This window comes from Anolis sagrei, chromosome 1 (assembly GCF_037176765.1).
Source record: "Anolis sagrei isolate rAnoSag1 chromosome 1, rAnoSag1.mat, whole genome shotgun sequence".
NCBI classification, from domain to species: domain Eukaryota; kingdom Metazoa; phylum Chordata; class Lepidosauria; order Squamata; family Dactyloidae; genus Anolis; species Anolis sagrei.
Window position 1 is genome coordinate 279,328,580 of NC_090021.1, and position 20,512 is coordinate 279,349,091.

Here is a 20,512-nt window from a genome sequence, read left to right on the forward strand (position 1 = left end):
GGGGGGGGGGTGATGGTGGTGGTGCTCATCTCCATTTCTAAGCTGAAGAACCGGCATTGTCCATAGACACCTCCGAGGACATGTGGCCAGCATGAAGCAGTTAACTTCCCACAGAAGCATTACCTACATTTACATTACTTACCTTTGCATGTTTTCGAACTGCTAGGGTGGCAGAAGCTGGGCCTAATAGCAGGATCTCACCCCGCTCCCTGGATTCGAACTACTGACCTTTCAGTCAGCAAGTTCACCAGCTCAGACGTTTAACCCGCTGCACCACCTGGGGCTCCATTGTAATATAGTAATACTAATATATCAAATATTATTATTACTGATAATATATAATAATATATAATGATATACGATTTTATTATTGTATAATTGTATATTCTAAACTGTAATGCTTTCGATTGTGAGCTACTTTGAGTCTCTGTATGGAACTATAAAGTGGGATATAAATAAATAAGACATTTATTACCAGCACTCACCCCATCTCATGGTAAAGTGCAATTGCTCTTGGGCTGTCCAGGTTCTCCCATATCAAAACTTTTCTCATCGACCCATCCAGGTTACCAACTTCAATCCTATTGATTCCTGTGTCAGTCCAATATACTTTGCGACCAATAGCATCCACTGCTAATCCGTCTGTGGTCTGCAGCCCTAGTTGGAAAAAAGTTTATATTGCAACAGTTATAATAGGTTTAATGTTTCTGTGACCCATTTACAGGTTTAGCAGTTTTCTTCTTCAAAATATCAGTTAAAAAAAACTATATTTCATGTATTTTGATTATGGTCCGAGGAACTCTATTCGTACACTCACAATAGGCCATGCTAATTATACTGTAACAGGCCAAAGTAGTCTACCTCTGAAAATCTGAAGGGGTTATTCTGGCACAGCATCAATTACCTGTAGTAATAATGTCTTCATACTGGGAGCCATCCAGGGCAGCCCTGCTAATCTTCCTCAGTGTGCTGTCAGACCAATAAACCTTTCCTGGTGAGTGAATATGAAAATATTAAAGAATTCTGTTGGTTGAGAATAAGCATTCAAGATCTACTTTACAGTATGTAATAGAATCACATTTATTAATTCATCCAGTTTCTATATTTTCCCAACTTTCTAAAATCAAGAAAGCTAATAAAGACACCTATCAAATATGATTGGATACTAAATTCTCCCATCTAAAGAGGAAACTTCCACATCTCCTATTGGAATAGCCCTGTGTTAGAACTATTACTTCAATGTCTGTTGAAGTCTGGATTACACCAAGAATGGACTACCACTAGCAAAACAAGCTTGTTTTGCAAGAAAAAAAAACCTTTATTTCTGGTTGCAATCTTTTTATTCAGTGGTTCTCAAACAGGCTGCAGGTTCGAATCCGGGGAGAGCGCGGATGAGCTCCCTCTATCAGCTCCAGCTCCCTATGCGAGGACATGAGAGAAGCCTTGCACATGGGTGGTAACATATCAAAACATCTGGGCATTCCCAGGGCAACATCCTTGCAGGCGGCCAATTCTCTCATACCAGAAGAGACTTGCAGTTTCTTAAGTCGCTCCTGACATGGTTGAAAAAAAATCTGTGGGTCTTCAGATGTTTTGGCCTTCAACTCCTAACAGCTGATAAACTGGCTGGGATTTCTGGGAGTTGTAGGCCAAAACACCTGGGGACCCACAGGATGAGAACCACTGCTCTTATTAAAGTCAGTTGTTTTTCTTCAAATGTCAGTGCTACCAGCCATTCTAGCTCATGGGATTTGCTGAAAAAACATACCGTACTTCCATTAGTGAATATGAAATATTCATCATCCACAAAAGAATAAATGTAGTCCATAACATGTTGTGAGCAATGTGTTATTCTCCACTAGGACATAAGCTTTATATTTGCCTTGGCATTCTTTGACAAATATATGAGTAAGAGAGACCTCTTGTCTGGGGATAATTCTGACATTTTGCTACAGAGAGTTAAACAAGTCTTAAAGCATTTTTAAATGTCAAAAGGAAAACACCTTGGGGAACATTTACTGCCCAATAGGAGAAAAGGAAAATATGGGAGGAGGGAATGATTAATTGGCTTATTGACTGCATTCTGGCACCACAAGATGCAGAGTTAACCTTAAGAAATGTGGGTACAAAGTGGAGACCACAACATGAGAGTGTGGAGAAGAGCAAACCTCAGACCACCTACTACAATGCAACCTGAGCCCTGCCATATGCACATTGGAGGACCTTCTCACTGCTACACCAGAGGTACTCCAAGTGGCCAGCTTCTGGTCAAAGGAAATTTTGTATAATGCCAAGTTTTTAACTTTGTGTTTTCATAAATACATTAGAACTGTACAGTGTCCCCTCACTTATCATGGGTGTTATGTTCCAGGACCACCCGCGATAAGTGAAAATCTGCAAAGTAGGGACGCTGCACCGGGTTGGTCTCCTGACGTCACGCAGGTCCCCCTTCCTCCCTCCCTTCCGACACACCTGCCATTCGCAGGTATCCATCACCCTTCTTTTCCTTCCTTCCTTCCTTCTCCTGCTTTCAACCCAGAAGGGCTCCCATCTGCAGGGGAGAGTAGGGAAGAGAAGGAGGAAGAAGCAGGCGAGGAGGAGGAGCTGGGCAAGTGAGGTGCCTGCAGGAGGCGGCTTTGCAGGTTGGCATCTCCCACAGTAAATATACACATTACTGTATTTACTGTATTGAAAAATCGCAAAATAGCGAGTCTGCGAAAAGCGAGCCGCGAAGTAGCGAGGGAACACTGTGCCCTCAATTCACGTTTGACATTGTAAATAAAATAAATAGTGCTTGCACTAAACCAACCATTCCCCAATATGGTGAAATTACACAAAATTTCAGACCTTCCTGAGGATCCACTCCAATGGCAATGGTGTTTTTCATAGTCACATTGACCGAGATAACAACATCAGCAAAATATGGAATGTCAAGTGAAACCAGCCGGATGTCTGCCCTTCTGGCAAATATCAGGAAGCTAGTCATTCCTGCAGAATTAAAGACACAACAATAGTATGAACAGGCAACGTTATTCAAGCAGCAACTTCAGAAACACAATGTCATAAATACCCATTTTCAGCTATTTAGGCAACAACAATAACTACAGAGACACAAAGATAACATTTAGAAATATTACAAAAACTTTTAAGACTCCGGAGAGATATTTCAGTCAAAGATGTTGCACTAAGTGATTTCTATATGACATAAAGGCATGCCCACAGGAGATATGAGATGAAAGAACACAAGCTTTAAGGTTCTGATATCCAGGCTGTGCTTCTTTCATGCTTCTTGTGGCAGTAGGTCAGAGCCTGCTATTTGAATATGATTAGCCATCCAGAAAATCAAATCTTTTCTACTTCTCAGGCTATCAAAGAAATGGCTTTTAAAAATGTGGACTAAAATCTTGCTGCCTTACTTAGGTCTCTATGTTTACTATTCCTTGCTCTCCCTACTGACTACCTCATAACTCTTCCCCTTTCCTTCATTTTTTTCTACCATTCATTTTCTATTATACATTCTAACTATGCTGAAGGAACATATGCAATGACAGTACGTGAGAAAAATTGATTCTGATCAAAGAATTTGTATTCCCAAGGGTTGTTTATATTTTGAGCCTCCTACAGTTAATCTATTAATTATACATTACCCAGTTTGTTTATTTAGGGGTTTAATTCCATAATTGTTGTTGTCACAACTAAGCTTACATAGTCTACACAAAGATCTATTGGAAGCTGAGAGTGAATTCACATAGATTACTAAAGAAAATCAGACTTGTTCAATTCTCTGTGCATGTAATCTATCTAGACACATAATAAAAGTGAAAATATGTGTATGTGGTTGGAGTGTCTACTTACACAGGCAAGCTCCTGACTCCACAAACAGCTATAGCTCCCATTACTCAGGAGACACCAACGGCTCTCCCTCCAATTACATTGCAGGTTATCACAAGTGCCTTAAACATGTACAAGAGCCTTGCCAGTGTTCTCCACAAACAAAATCCTGCCCACCACCCAAGTGAATGTTTTCATACAGGGAAAATTTCATCCTAGATTGTATCTGTTTCCTCCACCACAGACATCCCACTGTTTCTTACTCTCCCAATTGGTGTGGAATTTGCATGACCCCACCCACTGCCTCTCCCATAATCCTTTTCCTATTCTTTTCTATTCATAATAAATTGTGGCAAGTTCTTGGTGGGATGGGCATACCAAGCCACCTTGTCTCTCTCCTGAGGAATCTGTACAAGGACCAAGTCGCAACAGTAAGAACTGACCACGGAACAACAGACTGGTTCAAGATTGGGAAAGGCGTACGGCAAGGCTGCATACTCTCACCCAACCTTTTTAACTTGTATGCAGAACACATCATGCGATGTGCGGGGCTTGATGAATGCAAAGCTGGGGTGAAAATTGCTGGAAGAAACATTAACAACCTCAGATATGCAGATGACACCACTCTGATGGCCGAAAGCGAGGAGGAGCTGAGGAGCCTTCTAATCAAGGTGAAAGAAGAAAGTGCAAAAGCTGGGTTGCAGCTAAACATCAAAAAAACCAAGATTATGGCAACAAGAATGATTGACAACTGGAAAATAGAGGGAGAAAATGTGGAGGCCATGACAGACTTTGTATTTCTAGGTGCAAATATTACTGCAGATGCAGACTGTGACCAGGAAATCAGGAGACGCTTACTTCTTGGGAGGAGAGCAATGTCCAGTCTCGATAAAATAGTAAAGAGTAGAGACATCAGACTGGCAACAAAGATCTGCCTAGTCAAAGCCATGGTATTCCCTGTAGTAACCTACGGATGTGAGAGCTGGACCTTAAGGAAGGCTGAGCGAAGGAAGATCGATGCTTTTGAGCTGTGGTGTTGGAGGAAAGTTCTGAGAATGCCTTGGACTGTGAGAAGATCCAACTAGTCCATCCTCCAGGAAATAAAGCCCGGCTGCTCACTGGAAGGAAGGATACTAGAGACAAAGTTGAAGTACTTTGGCCACATCATGAGGAGACAGCAAAGCCTAGAGAAGACAATTATGCTGGGGAAAGTGGAAGGCAAAAGGAAGAGGGGTCGACCAAGGGCAAGATGGATGGATGGCATCCTTGGAGTGACCTTGAAGGAGCTGGGGGTGGTGACGGCCGACAGGGAGCTCTGGCGTGGACTGGTCCATGAGGTCACGAAGAGTCTGAGACGACTGAACGAATGAGCAACAACAACATTCTTTTCTATGGCACACAGCAAACAGAGAGGAATTTATCAGCAACGGAAAGTACTAGAGAGGTTTGGGGAAAATTCACCTTGGATTTATAGGAGTTGTAGGTACTGAGATGTATAGTTCGCCTGCAATCTAAGAGAACTCTGAACTCCACCAGTGATGGACTTGGAACTAACTTGACAAACAGAGCCCCCATGACCAATAAAAAATACTGGAGGCCTTTGGAGGGATTTATAGGAGTTGTAGTTCACCTACATCCAAAGAGCACTATGAACCCAAACAACAATGGATCCGGACCAAACTTGGCATGCATACCTGATATGCCCAAATCTGAATAATGGTGGGTTTTGAGGGGAATTGGCCTGGACATTTTGGAGTTGTAGGTACTCAGATTTATAGTTCACCTGCAATCAATGAGCACTCTGAACTCCACCAAAGATGGAATTGGATCAAACTTGGCACACAGAGCCTCCATGACCAGCAAAAAATACTGGAGGTCTTTGGGGAAAATTCACCTTGATTTGGGGGAGTTGTAGTTCATCTACATTCAGAGAACTGTGAACTCAAATACGGATGGATTTGGACCAAACTTGGCACACATACCGATATGCCATAATTTGATTACTGCAGGGGTTTGGGGGGGAACTGTCAGGATGTGTCTGTTCCAGCTTAAGTCAACAAGCTGCCTGTCCACTCCATGACAGTTTGGGAGTGAAATACTGGCATCTGATAAGGACCATCTGGACAAGGGGGGGGGGGGGGGGGAGAGAAACCTGGGAGATGCTTCATGTTCTGTGGAGATGGAATGTAACTGTTAGAATAGATAAGAAGGGGGGTCAGGGGTTGGACGGTTGAAATACTATGGGTTTGGCGGAAAAGAGTTAGAACTAGCCTTGGCAAGAAGGAATAATAAAGTTGTGTCCAAGGAACTTTCCTTGTGAGCGTGGTTTTGTTCTAGAATCTGGCAGAAGCTGACAGGAGCTGACCTTCCTTTTTGGGAGTTGTAGTTCACCCACAACCAGAAAAACTGTGACCTCCACCGATGATGGACCTGGACCAAACTTGGCACACAGAAGCCCCATGACTAAATCACCCTGCTGGAAGGGTTTGAGGGGACTGACTCACCATAATTGGAGTTGTAATTTACCCTCCAGAAAGAGAGCACACTGAACCCCACCAGTGATGCATCTAGAGCAAACTTGCCCAACATAACAAACTTGAAGAACTGATGGAGTTTTTCGCTGTTAACCTGGAATGATGTGAGTTGTAGTTCACCTCCAACCTTGTGCATTTTGTACAATTTAAAAATGGACTTTTTCAAATAATCTGGGCAACGCCGGGTACCCAAGCTAGTTTCAAAAATAAAACTCCTAGGAAATTGTATTTCTAACCCTATCGGATGAAGACCAAAGTGTTGCAGAGCCAAACAAAATGAGGTCAGCACTTACCTGGTAAACAGGTTTTGCCGTCTGGCTGCAGGTTGATGCCAGTAGGACAGGTACAGGTGTGGCCTTTAGGAAGAGGGGCCAGGAGGCAAAGGTGACTGCACCCACCATTGTTAACACTGCACAGTGTGTGTACTGAAACAGAAAGAAGGAGAGAATAGCAAAACAAATTCATCACAAGGAAGAGATCAGAAACCACATTCTTGAACATTTTATAGATTGGTACATGAGTATTAAATAGGATAAGGAATACTTTCTAGGATAGTAGCAACATTCGCTTATGATTTAATTTTAGACTTTGGTTCGGATGATGAGTACAGCACAAGGAAGAAACCTGGCTAGCCAACAAAGCTCATAGGGCCTGTGCCCTACACATATTTTAGGCTTCAACTCCCATAGACCCTACTAGCATGTCCATTAGTCAGAAATTATGGAAGCTGTTGTCAAAAACACAGAAGGCAAAGGAATTCATGTCTTCCCTCCTTGACCTGGTAGTCCTTTGTACCTGGAGGCCTATGTCGATGAAAGACATGGATGTCCATAAGGTTCTCCAAGTTGTCCTGTAGAGTTTCACGATCCTCCCCAGTCCTTTTGTCAGCACTCTGGATACTTTTTGCCTGCCAATCAGTCCAGAAGATTCGACTTCCATAAAGAGTAAGGCCAAACGGGTGGGGCAAATTGCTTCCAATCAAAATCTGTCAGACCCAAAAGAAAAATCCACAAAGCATTATGAGAGTTATGGCCTGGGAGTAATGTCCAAATTAACTATTTAGTGTGTAAAGTAAGTTGGACAATGTGAATTCTGCATTCAGCAGTCCACATGTGCTTTCCACTAAGGCAGTGGTTCCCAACCTGTGCATCCCCAGATGTTTTGGCCTTCAACTTCCAGAAATCCTAACAAATGTTAAACTGGCTGGGATTTCAGGGAGTTGTAGGCCAAAACACCTGGGGACCCATAGGTTGAGAACCACTGCACTAAGGGGTCCCGCCATATGTGCTGTGGCAGGTTGGGAAAATGAATTCTGTTCCTTTAAAATAAGGTGCACACTTATTATGAAGCAGAATCATGCCCCTGGAAATACCATTTACCTTGTAAACGCCGAAAACTGAATATGTGTTGCCATGGATGAATAAATTGAACAAAAACAATGACAAAAATGCTTTCAAATCTAATTTAAATCTGTATGGGAAACAACCAGGGAGCTTCAACATAGTCCCGTTTGTCTTCAAAAGAGGAGCAAATATATAAGGAGGGAAGTGATAACAAGAAAGTGAATTGAAAAGTCAGAAGGATCCTAGGGATGCTTGAACTCTACCTTAACCACATTAACAGAAGCTCAGTGAGAAGACAGAAATCCAAAAGCCACTATTGGTGTTTAATGAACCATGTGAAGTATTAATGAACTATTAAAAAGATGGGGGGAGGGGGGAGGCTTCCTTTAGAAATTTCAAGTTTGATCAGTTGATCAGTAATACAAACTCAAGTCTTGGACCCCATATTGTTACAGACACATTTGGTGAGGAGCACGACAGGGCTTTCCTATGGGAGGCTAGGTTGGACTCCTTTCTGCTCTCTTTTTACACCATGGCAGTTGCCTTTGCGACATGGATGCACCATGCTTTGCTCAAGTATTGTGGTCAGTGCTGGAACCAATTCCACATAAATATAGGAGTTCCACTGGACTTCAGTATCGAGTTTTTAATGTCTTTAAAACAGTTTAAATTAAGGTTTTCAAATTGACTATGGTTTGTTTTGTTTTACTTTTTGTATTTTACATTGTTTGAGATCTATTTTCTTTAAACCTGCACGTTTTCTTGGGTTTCACACTGGGAGAAAAGCAGAATATTAGATAGAAAGAAAGAAAGATAGATAGATAGACAGAATATCCTGCTTAAAATTAATTCAAGGAACCCTTCGCTTCAATTTACTTTCTTACCCTCCTATCACTGCCATCTAGGCCAGCATATTCAATTGTCTTCATACCAGCATCTGCCCAGTACAATCGCTGAGATTCATAATCAATGGCCAGTCCATTGGGCCAAGTCAGGTTGGAAGAAATGATCACCAAGCGTCCAGAGGCATCCATGCCTGCACGTTCAATCTTTGGGTTTGCCCCCCAGTCAGTCCAGTACATAAACCTGCAGACAATCCCAGAAAATAGTGTATGACTGCTGTTACTTACTAATCTCTGCATTTATTTATTTATTTGGTTAACAGGTTACACAAGCAAACTGCAATGCACTTTCAAATGTCCAATTTGATGCTTCAAATTGGAATCTGTCCAGAAGAATAAAAAAAGTTGGCATGTGATTCCCTAATCATCAGTCTTACTACACAGGATCTCCTCTTTCCCACAAATATGAGACAAGAATTCCCCTTAAGAAACCGCAGTGGAGTCTTTCCAAGGTTGGACATTGGCATGAAGAATGAAAGCACAGAGAAAAGTAATTCTCACCCTCCAACAGGATCCACCACAATATCTCTGGGTCTATCTAGATTCTCCCATATTAGCACAGTACGCATCGTCCCATCTGTATTGGACACCTCTATCCGGTCAGTTCCTGCATAGATTAGAGAAGGAAAAATAGAAAAGTCGTAAAGTTTCCTTAATATGCTTAGCTTCAGCAAGACAGCTTTGTTATGTCTTCAAGAAGATCATTATCCATCATTCAGAAGTGTAATTTTCTTTTCAATTTCATACCAGAGGAGAAAATCTAATAGAAACTATGGCTAAGGTGAGTAGACCTGATTTGTTTTAGCAAAGATCCCTATTCCAAAGTCTTGATTGGATGCATTCACAGATGAGATATTTTCTTTTGTTTAAAATGTAACACAAAGTCACTTGTGCAGTTTTTAGAGTATATTGTGAAAAAGGGCTATTTTCTCAAATTATAAAACAAAAGTCCCCAGTCCCAAATTGCTGGCAAATTATTGTTTCAGATGTGCACAAGTTGGATGAAATAATATCATAGAATCATAGAGTTGGAAGAGACCACATTGGCAATCTATTCCCTGCCTTGCAGGAAAAGTACAAAGTACTCCGGACAGATGGCCATCCAACTTCTGTTTGAGATCTTCCAAAGAGCTTTTGCCTTACTCTGAGGAAAAGAGTTCCACTGCGGAACAGCTCTTAAAGTCAGGAAGTTCTTCCTAATGTTCAGGTGGACTTATCTTTCCTATAATTTGAACCTAGTGCTCCGAGTCCTAGTTTCCAGGGCAGCAGAAAACAAACCTGCTTCCCTTTCCTAATGAAAGTCATGATCATCACGTATTGTGTTGTGAGGCATTATCCATTCTCCCCAATATGAATTTTCAGGATGAGCAAATTAGAATTCAGAAGATAATCTTCCTAGGCTAATTAACTTTTTAATGTAGCAAGTGAATTCTTCTGTTGCGCTTAATACCTGCATCTGTCCAATACAACTTATTGGTGACCCAGTCAATAGCCAGACCAGCTGGGCTCTCCAAGCTGCTATCTGCCACAACCTGGTAAGAAATAAAAACAAGACAAAATTGTTGGTAAGAGAATAACTATTCCCTTAAGTCTCTGCTTATTCTTTTTCAATCTGCACTACCTTGTACCAGCAATCACTTCTGGAGGGAGGGAATGAACGAACTGGGGGATGGTGTCAGAACGAATTAAATACTAAGGCCTTGGCAGAATTTTGAAAAATTACTTTTCTGGACTGCGTGTCAGGAAGTTACCGTTCATAAAATAACATTTCCAAGCACTGGATAACAAGTCATCACATGGCTGTTTTGATGATAAATAGAAGGTACACATAAAATAATGGATTTTGAGAAATATATATTTGTAATGATTGCCTTCAATCCATTTGTTTGTAGTGTTTCACTCTGACTAATCTTTATAGTTTGACTAGTTTTATTTTACAGTGATAAAATATTTGCCACCTTGAGTATCTATAAAACCCAAAATTGAAATGAGAGTATCTGCATCACTGGTGAAGATGATGATGATGATAATATATTAATATCACCATCTCCCAGAGGGAACTGGGACGGCTCACAAAACACTCAATGTGTGACATGCAAATAAAAGCCATTTACATATAGATCACTGTGCACATCTCAAAACAATTGAGATAATTAACTGAAATTAAATTCTTGAGTCATTAAAATTAGGCAAAGTGGACATAAACAAAATCTAGACCCCAAACTCGGAAGGAACATGATCCTACTTATACAAATCCAGAGCAAGGGCTCTCCATTCTAAGAAATATTACCTCCTGGCCTGTTCCATCCCATTTTGCTCGACTAATGGAATCAGTGCTGACATCCGTCCAATAGACGTAGTCATCCTTTGCATCCCAGTCCAGAGCCACAGCACTGCGCACATCAGCCAAGGGGATGACATCATCAGACAGGTCTTCTGTGTCGAAGCTGATACGACGGATGTCCATCCTTCGGGCAAAAAGCAGGAACTTGTCAAGACCTGATCAAAGGTCGAAAGGTCTTCTTTTAATTTCTCTAAGTTCAACAACATAGCAACAGACACAAAAATTATCCTGTTACATCTAAGCTCTGTGACTTCCACGCCCCTCTACATGGCTTTATTTATCCAACCCACAGTGGGGAAGCAGATCAAGTATCGTGCAATTAGAAAGGAGACAGAATGCAGATGGGATCAGTGGAAAGGCCGCTTGGGATGAGAATAATGGGCAGCACATTCTGAGAAACCATATCCCTAAATGAAATGAACAAAGCAAAGAGAAAAGGCAGTTCTGTCCTTCTAACAAGGAGGCAGAAATGTCTGTACTCTATAGAAACTAGAACCTGGAAACATTACTTTCTTGGACCAGAACTGCCAGAATTCCTCAGTTAAGCACTGATAGAACTTAAGACTAACAACACAAAGCCATCCTGGACCTTGTCAATAGTTGTCAATCAGATATTTCTGAGATGCCGTAGACATACCATGAATGCAACAGCCCTTCCCCATGGTGAATTCTTCAGAAAAATCTGCCTCTAATGCAGTGGTTCTCAACCTGGGGTTCCCAGATGTTTTTGGCCTACAACTACCAGAAATCCCAGCCAGTTTACCAGCTGTTAGGATTTCTGGGAGCTGAAGGCCAAAAACATCTGGGGACCCCAGGTTGAGAACCACTGCTCTAATACTAGAGGTTCCATGAAGTTACAATGGTTGTTAACTCTTGACGAACTTAACTGGATTTATCCATTGTTGGAATTCAACCCCACACTGCCCAAGTCTGAAGTCATCAATGAGGTACAGTTTAGTTAGCATTAGAATAGTTCTTCAATAGTCTCTATTGAAACCTTAGAAGAGATGGGTGTTTAGAGTAGTTCAAATCCATTTCTTAACCATGAGGAAATGAAGTATTTTATTATTGTAAATAAACATTTTGTGATTTTTAAGAATGCACTCTGCATCTTTGCCTGCCCAAGCTCTGAATTCTTTGTAGCCACATCACATGGCACTTCATATTTTGCTTGTTGTGAGCTGATGCTCAGACTTTTAGTATCCTGTTTGTTTTTGGATGCTCTGCTATGATGAACTTAACTGGATTTATCTAGGCCCCTTTTAAAATCCATTTCAGCTAGTAGCCATCAATGGATCTTGTAGCAGAGCCTTAAGTTAATAACATACTAAATGAAGAAATAGTGTATGTACTCATGTATAACTCTAGAAATTTTAGTTGATACCCCCAAAAATGATCCTAAAAACGAGGTCGAATTTTCCATAGGTCAATATCAATACTGTACCTTAACACTTAGCAAAAGAAAGAAAGAAAGAAAAAAGTAAAAAAGAGCTTATACTCTCTGACAACGAACATTCCTTCTGGCCTTTTTGAATGCCTTTTGAATGGTAGCAGTGATCAGGGGCCCCTATCCCTAAGGTGGCATTGGTGATTTCCTCTCTCTGCAGAATCGAAATCAACTAATATAAAAATCTCTATTTTTATCCTCAAAACCTGGCTTTTGACTTATGTATATATGATACATCCTTTTAGGTGTCCTTAGTACTGATTGAGGAGAAGTTATGTTTTCAAGCTATGTTATTGAATCTATGACAATTACTGTAATTCCATTGGGTGCCTCGAGTTTTAGTATCTTCTTATGATTCTATAAACCTCTGCCAGGTTTTGATTACAGGTAGTCCCCAAGTTATGACAAGATAAGTTATGCAGGTTTGTTCTTAAGTTGAATTTGTATGTAAGTCAGAACAGTATAACTCCAGCCACACACACACATCACGGCTTTGGATAGCATAGTGAAGGGTTTGTTTTGCTGCCTGTGTCCCTGCTCAGAAAATTTCACCTATGTCCCTATGATATTGGATTTTGAAAAAAGTGGCTTGTTGTGGAAACAAGGATTGGTGAGAAAGTTTCAGTAGAGACCCCTTTTCCCCATGATAACTCTTTCATGAGTGAATTTCCCTTCCTAGGGATAGATTTCTCTCACTTCATTTTGCTTCTCCTTCATTCTTAAATATGAATCGTTTGTAAATTGGGTGTGGTTAGTTGGGGACTGCCTGTATTTGCTCAGCATATTTGCACCACACTTTTCTCAGTAACATTAAAAGCCACAAACACATTAACTTTTCCTTGTAGCCCAGCCCTTGAATTTTTCTGGCAAACATCTACATTTTTTCAAGCATATCATTCTTTTTTGTGAGATGCAACCAGATGTTGTTATTATTATATTAAAATGTAGCTCTGCCATGAGTTTACATTATAATAGCAAAAACTGTATTACCAATACTCTTCCCAATAATCCCAACATAGAGCCTGGGGATTTATTTTCATTTGTAATCCTTTTTTGTATCTTTCTATCAGTCTGCAATGCACACATACATGCAGGTGCATTAACTCAGTGGTTCTCAACTTGTGGGTCCCTAGATATTTTGGCCTTCAACTCCCAGAAATCCCAACATCTGGTAAACCGGGATTTCTGGGAATTGTAGGCCAAAACACCCGGGGATTCACAGGTTGAGAACCACTGCATTAGCTCTTCTTACTGCACTTACTCTGGGCACAGGTGTGGCTGCTGGTCTTCCGAAAACCTGTGGGGCAGGCACAGGTGTATGCTTTGTTGTTTGGTAGGCACAGGTGAGTGCAGCCCCCGTTGTCAGATCCACAACGATTTCTCCCTGCTCAAATAGCCAAAAACAAACACATATAAGGAAAACCAGCAAGAGGCAGGCATTAGCAGATACATGAGAAAACAGCCAGAGCCTCAAAGAGGTCTGCTTCTTTAATCAATATTTATTTCTGTCCATGTAAACATACCCGGAAAAATACTACTCCTACAATGCAAACATGTGGCACTAATATACTCCCCCAAAATTATTTGTTTCCTGCTTTGAAGAGACAAGGTTCAATAAAGTATTGTTATTTTAAATCAAATTACTTTTTGCTCTACAGTTATATTTTTCTGCTTCCTAATGTGTTAGATACTTTGTATTCTCATTGTGTGGATTGAACATAATTTGTCTGTGGTTCAAGGACCAGTGTAAAGAGGGATCAGAGGGCGGTTCTAGCCCTAGGTTATTTATTTTTATTACTGGTAAGAGGTAGACAGAGGTTTTGTTGTTCATTTTTTAGTTCTGGTCATCGACCGATAGAGAGAGAGAGTGTTAATGTTATTTTCTACACTGTTCTTCGTTGGTGCTATACAGCTAGCAGTGGGAGAGGAATTAACAGGTATAATAATTGTTCTTACATTCCTCAGGATCAGTTCCTGGAAAAGATTATCTGAATGCAGCTGCTAATACTAATAAATTATGTCATCATACCATGCTTAAGAACTCATAGTGCAATTGCTGGTAGCAAAATTACGGCGATCCTATGCACATTTACTGGGGAGTCAGCCTAAATGAAGATGGCATTCCTAAATGAAGATGTATTTAACTGAACAATACACTCAAGGTTGAATTCTGATTAGATTCAAGAAAGCAAGTGATCTGCCAAAATACGTAGAGCACTGATTCAGTTCCTTAGGAGATATAAGGTAAATAAACATGGAATGTATTTGGGCATTTCATAGAATTATCTCCTAATTTTTACATGGAAAAAGTTTTTAAAATGAAAGTCAACACAGCCATATTAAGTCACCGATACTGCTAGTGTTTCTTAATGACAGCATTTTTGTTTATCCGTTCAGTCATTTCCAACTCTTCATGACTTCATGGACCAGCCCAGGTCAGAGCTCCTTGTCGGTTGTAGTCACCCACAGCTCCTTCAAGGTCAAGCCAGTCACTTCAAGGACACTTCCATCCATCTTGCTCTTGGTCGGCCCCTCTTGCTTTTTCCTTCCATTTTCCCCAGCATCATGGTTTTCTCTAAGCTTTCCTGTCTTCTCATTATGTGGCCAAAGTACTTTATCTTTGCCTCTAATATCCTAATATCTCTCCAGTCAGCAGCTGGGCTTTATTTCCTGGAGTATGGACTGGTTTGATCTTTTTGCGGTCTAAGGCAGTCTCAGAATTTTCCTCCAACACCACAGTTCAGAAGCACCTATCTTCCTTCATTCAACCTTCCTTATGGTCCAGCTCTCACATCCATAGGTTACTATGGGGAATACCACTGCTTTAACTATGCGGATCTTCATTGCCAGTGTGATATCTCTACTCTTAACTATTTAATTGACAGCATGCCTGAATATAATATTTTCCCACCTTGTAACTAGATATCCCCATGCTTTTATAGCAACATGGTAATGCAAAAACATTTTCTGTTTAAACAGTGGATAGATGTCATCACCTCTCTTTTCTCTCTGAAATTACCTGCTGGCTGACGTTGAGGGTGCAATGTGTGGATATCCATGGGGAAGTGAAGCTTATTGCGGATGATTTCCTGGTTCTTGCCAGTAAATTTATTGGCACTGTTTATACTTTTAGTGTGCCAATCTGTCCAGTAAAGGCTATCTTCAAAAACTGTGATGGCAAAGGGGTGCGGAAGGCCTGCAGAAGAAGTTCAGGAAAAGACATATCGTAAGCTATTTCAAGGCTCCAGAGATGACAAGACAATTTTAATTTTTGAAGAATTTTCCAGTTCCATCCTGGAGCATATTTCCTATTTTTTTTAAAAAAAAATCTAACCCATCCATATATCCCCTCAGTGATTGCTGCCTTTTCCCAGTACAATTTCTACAACTCAATTTCTTCAACTTACCTTGGCTAATAACAGCCTTCCTGTTCTGTCCATCCAAGTCAGCTCTCTCAATTACATGATGCTTGGCATCAACCCAGTACATCCGGTGCCCTGCATAGTCAATAGTTAGCCCATTTGGCCAGAAAAGATGAGTGTCCGCAATGATGCGCCGATTGGAACCATCCATATTTGAGTACTCAATGCGAGGGGTGTTCCCCCAGTCTGTCCAGTAGATGGTGCTATGAGAAAAGAGAAAATAGATCCATGTTTCTCAAAGCACTGCTGGTAAGAACAACCAGTACTACAACATGAAGTCAAAGAGGCAAAGACAATTGGGACAGTCACAGTAACCAAGAGCTGTGAATCCAAACATCAAGGCGCAAACAATACCTATGCCAAACTACTTTTGGATAGAGCAGATATGGACAAACTTCGGCCCTCCAAGTGTTTTGGACTTCAACTCCCACAATTCCTAACAGGTGGGAGTTGAAGTCCAAAACACCTGGAGGGCTGAAGTTTGCCCATGCCTTGGCTAGAGGATGAGGAGTAAACTGCTGGGGAGGTTACGGATGAGAATTGTGGACGATATTTAATTTTAAATGTAATTTTAATGGTACGGATATTTTTTATTGTAGCTTAGCTGTATTTTAATTTGCACCCTTGACACAAATATTTAATTGTTTTTAAATTGTTTTTAATTTTTGTATTTGCCATGTTTTGAAATTTGTTTGTTTTTGTCCTGTTACAGAAAGTTGCCTTGAGTCCATTCTTCCATGGGGAGAAAGTCAAGGTAGAAAGACAGTTAATATAAAGTTTATTGACTTTAAAAACTTTACACACCAGCAACAACAGCAAAATTATTATTATTATTATTATTATTATTATTATTATTATTACTACTACTACTACTACTACTATTTACTTTTATCCCTCTTTTCTCCCACAGATAGGACTCAAAGTGGCGAACAAAATAGAAAAAACAAAACTACATAATACAGATAACCATCATCCCCAAACCCGACATATAAACAATAAAACATCATTTTGCATAAAATACAAATTGCATAAATATGAATAAGCCTAAAAATGATCCTATAAATCATTCTCTTAAGATCCTCATGCCTCAGGCCACTGAGGCTGTCGTAAAACATTCAAACATTAAACTAAGCATCTCAGAGCCCCAAGTCTTTGGTCATGTGATCCTTGTCTGACTGAGATAAGCTGCTATTGTGTATCGTCAGGGAAAGCTTGCTTTCATAGAAAGGTTTTCACCTGGGAGCAAAAGGTCAATAACAAGGGGGCCGAATGCACCTCTTTGGGGAGGGAGTTCCAGAGCCGCAGGGCCACCATGAAAAAGGCCTTCTTGCTCATTCCCACCAATTATACTTGTGGCAGAGGTGGGACCGAGAGGAGGGCCCCTCCTGATGATCTCAGGGCTCGTGTGAGCTGATAGGAGGAGATGCGGTCCCTCAGGTAGGCTGGGCTTGACCCGTTATGGACTTTGTAGGCTAAAGCCAGCAAAACCGTTTGCACCAGCCATCAGAGGTGCTTGAAAGAGTGGGATTCCAAGAAGAGATTCACTACATAGGACAATGGCTTGGATCCAGAGCTCCTGACATAGCATTCAAAAAGTTATTTTTTGTCAAAAGTTCCTCTGCCTCTCTAAAACTATTTATTTAAAAAATCTGCTATAGAGGATTGGGGAAATCCAACAAAGCAGTGTGGGAGAAGGTGGTGTTAGAGCTGCAAAGAAAAGGGGAAACAGAGAAAATCATCTACTCTTCTTCAACTCTTTCAATAGCATCCTCAGCAGAATTTCAGTCTCTTCCAAGAACCATTCATTTGTAGGAAAGCTAATCTGCATCCAGCCAAATGAATGTGGCCAACTTAAGCCCAGTAGATTTTAATAGAGAAACTAAGATAGGGACCAATAACTGTCTTTCACTTACCCCTCCATGGGATGAAGAGCAATGGCACGAGGCTTTTCTAGATTCTGCCAAAGAAGCACCTTCCTGTGTGTGCCATCCAGATTTGCCACTTCAATGCGAGATGTCCCGGAGTCTGTCCAAAATAACTTGTCATGGATCCAGTCAACCGCCAGACCACCTAGAACCCATTTAAAAAGGGAATTAGTAGAAGCTAGTCATTCTAAAACTGATGCTCCCGAGAAATTCCACAAAACCCATGCCACTAAATACGTGAGGAGAGGTTGATAGACGTTCCAGTACAAGAATACCCGGTGGGCACCAAGTTAGAAAAGACCAGTGTAGGTTATGCAACAGAATCCCACTAAACAAAAATAACACAGCTTTTTTGTTCCACAAAAGTATAGTGGGGAACTATTGGATTGATATCGGATTGCATGATTGTAAATAAGTGATTTTAAGGTTTGATATATTTTAATGATTGTTTTAATGTATATGTTCTTATTATGTGTGTTTTTGGCATTGAATTGTTCCCACCTGGGAATTCCATTCCCTTTCAAATATATGTAAGCCGCCTTGAGTCCCCTAAGGGGTTGAGAAAGGTGGGGTATAAATATGGTAAATAAATAAATAAACTATAGTCTTTTTTTGTTGAATTTTACATCTTACCAACACTTTGTTGACATTGAGCATCACAACTGCTCACCTCTGCACTAAATGAAAATGTAAACAAGAGTCCTTCTTTACCTCTTGCCCAATCAACACAACACAAGATGGCAAAAACTGTAGTTTATTGACTTATGGGGTCATCATTTCCTTTCCTCATATATGGAGTAAAGAATTCTGACCCCTTGCGATGCTCACCTGGACTCTCCAGTCCTGTGGACACTACCTCCTCCACATTGCTACCATTCAGGTTCGCTCTCATAATCCGATCCAATGTGACATCAGACCAGAAGACCAACTCCTTGCTGTGGTGAAAATCAAGAGCAATGGCATTTTCTAGGTTGTTCAGAAGTAGGGTGTATTCTGATCGATGGGGTAAAACTTGCCGGATATCAATCCGATTGGCAAAGAGTAACACAGGCTCTGGCCCTGAAGTACACAAGTAGGCAAATAAAAGAGAGAATCAGATCAGCAATCTCACCATAACAGCAACACAGATCTAGTTGATATATAGGAAGCCAACACAAAATACTACACAACATGAATGTTAACACACAACATAGCATTCACATTAACACATGTAACTTCTGTTATGGTAATTTTGGTTTTTCAGTCTGTAAAACATTGCTCAAAAATGTTTTCTAGAGCCATTACTTTTTGGATTCAAATTACTGAGAAATCCCTCTACCCCAAGGCCACCAGTCATATTGGAAATGAGATTTATTAATTGCAATACAAAAGAATTATTTCTCTAAACATTGTGAAACCAGTTCCAACCTCATAGCCTCTTTATTTTTCTGGATTTTTTTCCACGTCAGGAGCGACTTGAGAAACTGCAAGTTGCTTCTGGTGTGACAGAATTGGCTGTCTGCAAGGATGTTGCCCAGGGGACGCCCAAATGTTTTATCATCCTGTGGGAGGCTTCTCTCATGTACCCGCATGAGAAGTTGGACCTGACAGATGGAAGCTCACCCAGCTCCCCAGATTCAAACCATCAACCTTTTGGTCAGAAGTCCAGCCAGCACAAAGGTTTAACTCATTGTGTCACTGGGAGCTTTTCAACTTGGCTATTCAACAGTCCTGGGAAACTGCGGCTTCTCAGGAATTAGATCAAGCATTTAAGAGATAAATTTAATGTTATCTCTTAATTTAATTCTAGCTTCTTTGACATCCATTCCACTGGATTTTACCTAATACTTGCTAAAACGCTTATTGCACACCTGTACAGGCTGACAGTTATCATTTGCATTTCCATTTTCATCATAAACATGCAGTTGGGGACAGGGGAGAGAGGAAAAGAGCATGAATCTAGTTCAGCCATGGGGATTGTGCAATCTGTGAAGCATGTGCATGATTCATTGCAGGTTCAGAAGCTCCTCATCCTAATTTGCACACCAATTTTCATCTTATTATGGCCAATCACATCCAGTAACAACAACAGCGATGTAATGTCCAATCTGTTATAGGCAAAAAATACATTGCTGAAACCTCATGCCCATTTGGTCACTTCCAGTATTTTAAAAAGGGATTGTTGCAACTCACTGACATCTTGGGGAGGAGGAAAACTGCAGCCCCCAGACCCTCAGTGGTGACCCATCCTGGTTTTGTCCATCATGTAACAATGAAGGCTTCCATACCAACTGAACCCCTAAGCAAAGCCAACAATATCCCATCTGACTCAACCATGGCTTCTGTGTTGATCCTACAATGTCAGGAAAAACCATTATCCCACAAGAACAAAAACTCTTTACCAAGTGCTTTACAGCTGCGCTTGTCTGGGCGAAGCTCATAGCCTTGCTCACACCAGCACTGAAACCCCCCTTCACTGTTGGTGCATCCTTGGCTGCAGTATCCTTCCTCTGCACATTCATTCACATCTGGAACAGGAAAAAAGGGAGTTACTTTCATTTTAAAAGAACAAAAGAGACATCTGTCCCCACCTTGAGATTCCACTCTCTTGCAGATATGTTGCTTAGTACCATCAAAACGCACACTTCTTTACTAGTTACAATAACACCCCACTTCCCACCCCCCACCCCCAGAACAGCTTGCCTCCTCCCCTTGACAGGCAATTCCCAACTTACGAATACGATAGGTTCTGTAGGTTTGTTTTGAAGTTGAATTTATATGTAAG

General features: G+C 40.8%; 1 protein-coding gene across 3 annotated transcripts in view; it reads right to left on the reverse strand.

The window, feature by feature from the left end:
• LRP4 (LDL receptor related protein 4) overlaps nt 1-20,512 on the reverse strand; it is a 145,711-nt gene that overhangs the window by 20,252 nt on the left and 104,947 nt on the right. For 2 of the 3 annotated variants that reach the window (XM_060763614.2, XM_067462750.1), the window contains exons 11-25: nt 20,130-20,255; nt 18,577-18,807; nt 17,737-17,893; nt 15,809-16,026; nt 15,421-15,597; nt 13,663-13,788; nt 10,901-11,109; nt 10,061-10,142; nt 9,112-9,217; nt 8,593-8,794; nt 7,161-7,350; nt 6,659-6,790; nt 2,848-2,988; nt 905-991; nt 486-657 (exon numbers count right to left, since the gene is read on the reverse strand). In XM_060763614.2, the coding sequence (XP_060619597.2) occupies nt 486-657; nt 905-991; nt 2,848-2,988; nt 6,659-6,790; nt 7,161-7,350; nt 8,593-8,794; nt 9,112-9,217; nt 10,061-10,142; nt 10,901-11,109; nt 13,663-13,788; nt 15,421-15,597; nt 15,809-16,026; nt 17,737-17,893; nt 18,577-18,807; nt 20,130-20,255 (2,356 nt within the window). The remainder of the gene's footprint in view (nt 1-485; nt 658-904; nt 992-2,847; nt 2,989-6,658; nt 6,791-7,160; nt 7,351-8,592; nt 8,795-9,111; nt 9,218-10,060; nt 10,143-10,900; nt 11,110-13,662; nt 13,789-15,420; nt 15,598-15,808; nt 16,027-17,736; nt 17,894-18,576; nt 18,808-20,129; nt 20,256-20,512) is intronic. The other variant, XM_060763622.2, reaches the window with a different exon arrangement.